General features: G+C 40.1%; 1 protein-coding gene across 1 annotated transcript in view; it reads left to right on the plus strand.

The window, feature by feature from the left end:
• Positions 1-5,791, plus strand: part of Oprm1 (opioid receptor mu 1) — an 88,072-nt gene extending 82,281 nt beyond the window's left edge. The window contains exon 4 of the mRNA XM_004628495.2: positions 5,666-5,791. Coding sequence (XP_004628552.1) covers positions 5,666-5,704 — 39 coding nt within the window. The 3' untranslated portion in view covers positions 5,705-5,791. The remainder of the gene's footprint in view (positions 1-5,665) is intronic.
• Positions 5,792-6,202: the final 411 nt, after the last annotated feature.

A 6,202-nucleotide genomic window follows, 5' to 3' on the forward strand; every position in this document is an offset into this window, starting at 1 on the left:
AGACAGACAGACAGACAGAGAGACATACAGAGAGACAGAGAGACAGAGAGACAGAGACTGGGGGAGAGACAGAGAGACAGAGACAGACAGAGACAGAGAGGCAGAGAGAATGACAGAGACAGATGCATAGAGAGATACAGAGAGACAGAAAGAGACAGAGAGACAGAGGGAGACAGAGAGATAAAGAGAAACACAGAGACAGAAACAGAGAGAGGGACAGCAACAGACAAAGAGAGACAGAGAAAGACAAAGATAGAGACAGAAAGACAGAGAAATGAAGTCAGGCAATGAAGAACCAGAAGATAAGTAGGACTTGCAGTTCATTTCAGTCAATTAGAATGTGCAAGTATGCTCATTTAACCATCCCTCAATAATTCAGCTGTTAGGCAATTTATTAGTTGACATTAAATCTCTATATAATTATACTACCTTAATAACCATTTAGTTTACATGTGTTTATAAAATCTACCAAATCTGTAGCATTTTTCAATCAATACTGATTGGTGTTATCATCAATAGAACCCCAAGCACAAGATATAATTGATCTTCAATATCAACTGTAACCATGCCCTCTAGGATTCTAGAGTCAACTAAATCCCAGACTAATAGGTCTATACCACATACTCATCTAGCTTCCTTACTTACGATATACATGGCTTGTTCACAGTACAGTCAGTATTAATCCAAATGCAACAGAAGCAGTTGGCAACCATGCCACCCTTCCTATTCAGTAAAAGTATAATTTAAATCCAAGCAATGCTAGGGACTTCAGATTGAGGTGCTGATGTTTTGCGATTGGTTTTACCTCGATCACTATCACAATTATATTTAAAACCTATTTATAGAATGTAGATTCTGGTGCCAGGGAATAGCGGTCACACTTCTGTGTAGAAACAGGAAACTATGTCTCCCTCAAGCAAAACAGCCCAATTTATTTGGGGGTTCAGCAAAGAAAATGGGATCCTCAGAGTACTGCCATTGCTGATAATTGTAGGAAGTCAAAGATGAGCCACACAGCAATCCAAATGGTTTCCCAGAGATACACTGGGTCTATCCCTCTCCCCCATATAAATACAGAACTAAAAAGGGCAGGTTATTATTTTTTAGAATTCACTGACAAACATGATATGGATTACCATTTCATTGATTTGGTTAAACTTTATGGTTAACAAATAGTTGTATCCTGGATAACTATGCATGGCAAGTTCCAGGGCATTCAGGTGCAGGAGCAGGGTAAGAATTGGTATGAACATCATTAAAACACAGTTCCATGAGTATATGCATTTGCACTTGTACAAAAAGATCTGCTTTTGACAACATCAGGCACTGCAGACTAATTCAGGGCCAAGTAGGCTGACTGGAGTTTCTCTGCTCCCACACCAGATGGATGGGAATAAATTCAGCAGTAGAACAAGGTGGCAGGCAAAGTTGCTACTTATTGCTGATGAACCATGAGATTGTTTTGCCAAGTGGAAGTGCTGGAATTCAGAGAAACCAAAACTGTTAGTTATTTTTCTTCCTATGACCTCCAGCATCAAAAGTGATTATTTTCCCTCTGAAACTTTTTTTTGTACCAGGAATTGAACTCAGGGCCTTGTGCTTGCCAAGCAGCCATCATGCCACTAAGCTGTATCCCTAAAGCTGTATCTGATATTGAGGAGCCACAGGGAAAAGAATGTTTACTGAACCATCACAATGTTCCCAGCAGGATTTTGACTTAGCTGATCTCCCCGTCTCATCACAATTAGGATCCTCTCTGTGCCTTCATGTGAGTCAACATCTGTTATCTGTGTTGGAGCCTATCAACACAGTAATAGGACCGTCTCCTACAAAAAAAGAGAGAGTCTTCACCTACATTCCGACTCACCCACTGATGGCAAAAAACAGGAAAATTTAAGTTATAATTCAGCAAACAGGACATATTTGAGAAGCTCTGTCAGGAGAAAGAGCTCCATCTTTGAGTGGAAGGGGGATTAAGAGAAAAACATCACCAAAGTTCAAGCAAGTCTTATGTGGTTAATTGACTCATATCTAGTCACAATGTCTGAACACCTAGGACCACAGGGCATGGTCTGGCACCACCAGCTCTGCAAGGTCAACTGTGTTCAGTTCAGGTCTTCATTAGTTCTTTTCATTGGTCACATAGGACTACTATATTGAGATGTTGCAAATCTCAGTAGTATTGTTGCATTTAGGTTCTTAATCAAAGCTATGGTTTACTATGTCTCTTCCTAGAATTCTAAACTCTTTCTTTCCAAAACATGGAAGAGAACTCAAAGCTGAGCTGTGATCTGCTGTGAATGTGTCTGCCATCATCTTTTCTACAAAACAGAAGGAGCTTCACTGGACATAACGAGAATTCACAGGATAAGCAAGTAAATGATCAGCAACAACTACACAATTAGCTTTTGAAGCCATAAAAGTGGACTAGAACAAGGATGCAATCAACACCACCCAGTGGACATAGTTACTTCATTCCTGTTTAATGCTGTTTCAAGTATGGCTGATTAAATGTGTGATCAAGAAAGCCTAGTACTTAGTCATTTAACCTGGAAATTAGAAAGAGACATAAAAGCTTATGAGCTGAGTATGCAGAGTAGTGCACACCTAAAATCACAGCACCTTGGGGAGGCTGTGATGAGAAGATCCCAAGTTGGAACCTAGCCCAGTCAATTTACAAAGAGCTTGTCATAAAATTTTTAAAACACTAAGTTTTAAAAGGCTGAGGATAAAACCCAACGGTTCAGTCCCCAACACCATACATGCATACACACATGCAGTCACACACAAAGCCATGCTCACCCCACCCTGCCTCTCTCCTCTATCCCTGCTATCTCCTGCAGATGATATAGCAGTAGAGATTTTGAGGTAACAATGCACTCTGAGGCACCCATTTACTTCCCTTAGTTGTTCATTGAAAGGACAATGATCTCTATGAAGGAATCTTGTTCCGTAATGGCACCAAGAGTTTCAATCATGTGAAAAAAGCTGCCTAAAATCTTGTCTGAGCTACTCTAGTGATGAACCCATCAGCCTTTCCTTTGGAAACTTTGTCTTCATAGGGGTAGCCACATTGCCTTCTGATTGGTTCCCTTGAAGATGCTTGGTTTCTCTCTGCCTGGGTATTGCAGAGCTGTCACCTGACTTCAGGAATTATGTTTTTATCCTGGACACTGAATAGATCTGTCTGTACAGCTGAGGTCTCCAAGCAGAAAAGTGAGGAGGGTGGGCTTCCCACTTGCAAGAAGGAGTACAATTCTTAAATCATCAGTCAGGCTCTGGGTGAGGAGTTTTCTGCCCCCAACAGACTGAATTTAGGTCAATAGTATCATCCATCAGGCTTTACATGGCTTTCTCCATGGTGTCCCATTTGACTGACCTCAAGAATGTCTTCTTGGGTGGTCATGGTATAATCAGTAAAACAGAATCCATAATTCATTGTGGGGCATGAATCTGACCCAGGTAAAGAATCTTCACAGTGCTGTAACCCTGTTAAGAGCCACCTCGGCACATGGATATAGCAGCCAAACAGCTAACACTTCCTCAGTCTGTTGATCAAAGTACCCCTTCCTTTTCACTGTAGATACACTCTGCAGATCATTTTGCAAGCCAGATGTTTCTAGTTGTAACTTAACACTACTGCTATTGTCCTTTCCTTCATGATATGGCTGAACATGTTCTCCTAGTCCCATATGCCATAGGATAGCAGATGTCAACCATAGCAGCCCATTAGATGTTTTCTGTGGCCTTTCATCCTCCATCCACGAACTGACTTGAGGTCTTCAACAAGTGTAACAGAAGTGAGCCATTCACTGCCCCTTTTCTACACCTGAGGCACGATATCTGCTATCAACCGCAGGAAGTTTCCAAAGATACCAAGGTCCAGCCTGTTACCTTGTGCCATTTTTATGTTCAAAGGTGCCCACCTATCTTGCCATCCTGAAATTTATAACAATTTATCTTGAGAGATTGTCAACCTCTTAGAAGATGACCAAAGTAACAAAACTCCAGAGGAGATGACAAAGACAGCAATCAGGCTGCTTTGCTGCTGCACCGTAGATCATGGCAAGAGAACGCACTGCAGTCAGCACTGCATGGCACACACAAGTGTTTGCATGGAGGTGCCAGTTTCCCTGCGCTCAAGTCCTGCAGGCAATGAGATGGAACCAAATGGCAGCTAGACACACAATGAGTTCGGTAACAGCCAAAAGACCCAGAGCCAGAGCCAGCAGCTGGGGAACAATAAACAGGTCCACTGTCAGGAGTGACCCCTCACACAGTGGTCTGTGCTGTGCTGGCCTGTACTAACTTAGTTTTTGACTTCTGGACCAACTAAATTGCCTATGTGACTAACTACAGAGGTGGTCAAAGTTGTAGAAAGATGCTTCCTGGCACACTCCACAACAGTGTAGAGGGAAAAGCTATGCTGGGAGAGAGGCCCATGGTGACCTCTCTCTTCCGATGTTAGCAGTGACCTGATCTCCTTATCCTTTAGAAATACTAAAACATTTAGAGGTAAAGAGTTAATTTAGTATCAAGTGATTGAATTACTCTGTGTGTGTGTGTGTGTGTGTGTGTGTGTGTGTGAGAGAGAGAGAGAGAGAGAGAGAGAGAGAGAGAGTAAATGGTTATAGACAAGCCTTGCGTCCCTGTATACTTATTACTCAAACATCTCCTATTCTTTTTACCAAAATTATAAGAACAGAAACAGTTACTTACTCATTAAAAGAGTCAATCCATTTCAAGTGCCCTTCTCCCTTATTTGAAAATAGCAAGACATGGTTTCATGTATCTGAACAAATGTTATGTTCTTGTCTTTACACTTATCTTTACAGTGGGGGTAGTTGAAGATATAATTCAAATCATCTACTTTAGGAGAAAATCCATTAATTTTGAGAATTGGATAAAAAATAAAAATCTGTTCATCTAGAAATAAAGAATATAAAAGTATTATAAAGAATATAAAATCATTACAAAGGAAGGCATTGATTTTTCTTTTTTAAAAATATATTTATTGAGAAACAAATAGCAATGAGACAGTTTCACAGCCAATTACTAGTACCTTTTCAATAATTAATACATTGCATATTGTTGTCTTAGTGGTTATTCATTGTACAAGATGCAGACCTGATATCCTGTCTCAAACACTAGAACAAAACTCTCTATTCATTGAATTAAGAGAATGGAGCTGTATATCTATCCTAACTATTTTGAGTATACAGATACAAAATGTTCATTCATTTGTTTCCCCCTTTTTTTGGTTTATTTTGTCAGAGAAGGGCATTCCATTGTCATTTAAAAGTTTGGTCAAGTCATAAATTATTTGAGGATAAGGAGGAAGAAGAAAGTAAAGAAGAGAGAAAACGAGTTTGACTTAAACTCTATTTTATCATGGAAACCATCAATACTTGTTTGATGACTAATATGCAATTTGACTTCAATAATGCATACAAGTGCAAAAGCAAATTCAAAATGACCCAAGAGACATTCACAACAACTAAAAAGTTTAATTAATGCCCTGACATTTGAGAAATCTCTGAGGGTTACTGACTAAAGTGTACATTAAGGTCCTCAGTGCAATTATTACATACAGAAGATTCTCAGTTAATAGATGTTGCTACCAAATCTGAAATGCTCACTATCTTTGTCCTCTTTCTTCTTTCAGCTGGAAAATCTGGAAGCAGAAACAACTCCATTGCCCTAACTGGGTCTTGTATCATGCCGACCCTTCCTAAGCTTAGGAGCCACCATCTATGTTGAAGCAGGTTGCAGGAGGATGTGCAGGAGGCTCTGACCTCCTAAAAACATACTTGCTTCTGTGTCATCAAAAGTGTGTCTTTTTTGGCTACTGTACTAAACACCCTACAGGGGCATGCAGACCAAATCAAGCACTTGGAAGAAAAAGAATACAGCTCTCTTAGAATCTGGTTTGTGTACATAAGAATGAGTAAGATGTTCAATGGGACCAAAACATGCCATGGTATATGATTGAGGTCATCACAGAAAGTGGCCCTTCTGTATGTAATATGCTGTTTTCTAGCTAACATTTATGGCCTCATCAAAGAAAAACCATTGATTGTTGAATTCATTGAAGTAACTTGTAAAGTCAATGCTACCTCTGTGCAGATCGTGTGGCAAGTCCCAGTCTCTCTAGCCTTTCGTAAAAGAATACAGTATTCTCCTTCTGACCTATACTGTTCAG

This window comes from Octodon degus, unplaced genomic scaffold (genome assembly GCF_000260255.1).
Source record: "Octodon degus isolate 3935 unplaced genomic scaffold, OctDeg1.0 scaffold00024, whole genome shotgun sequence".
Classification (NCBI taxonomy): Eukaryota; Metazoa; Chordata; class Mammalia; order Rodentia; family Octodontidae; genus Octodon; species Octodon degus.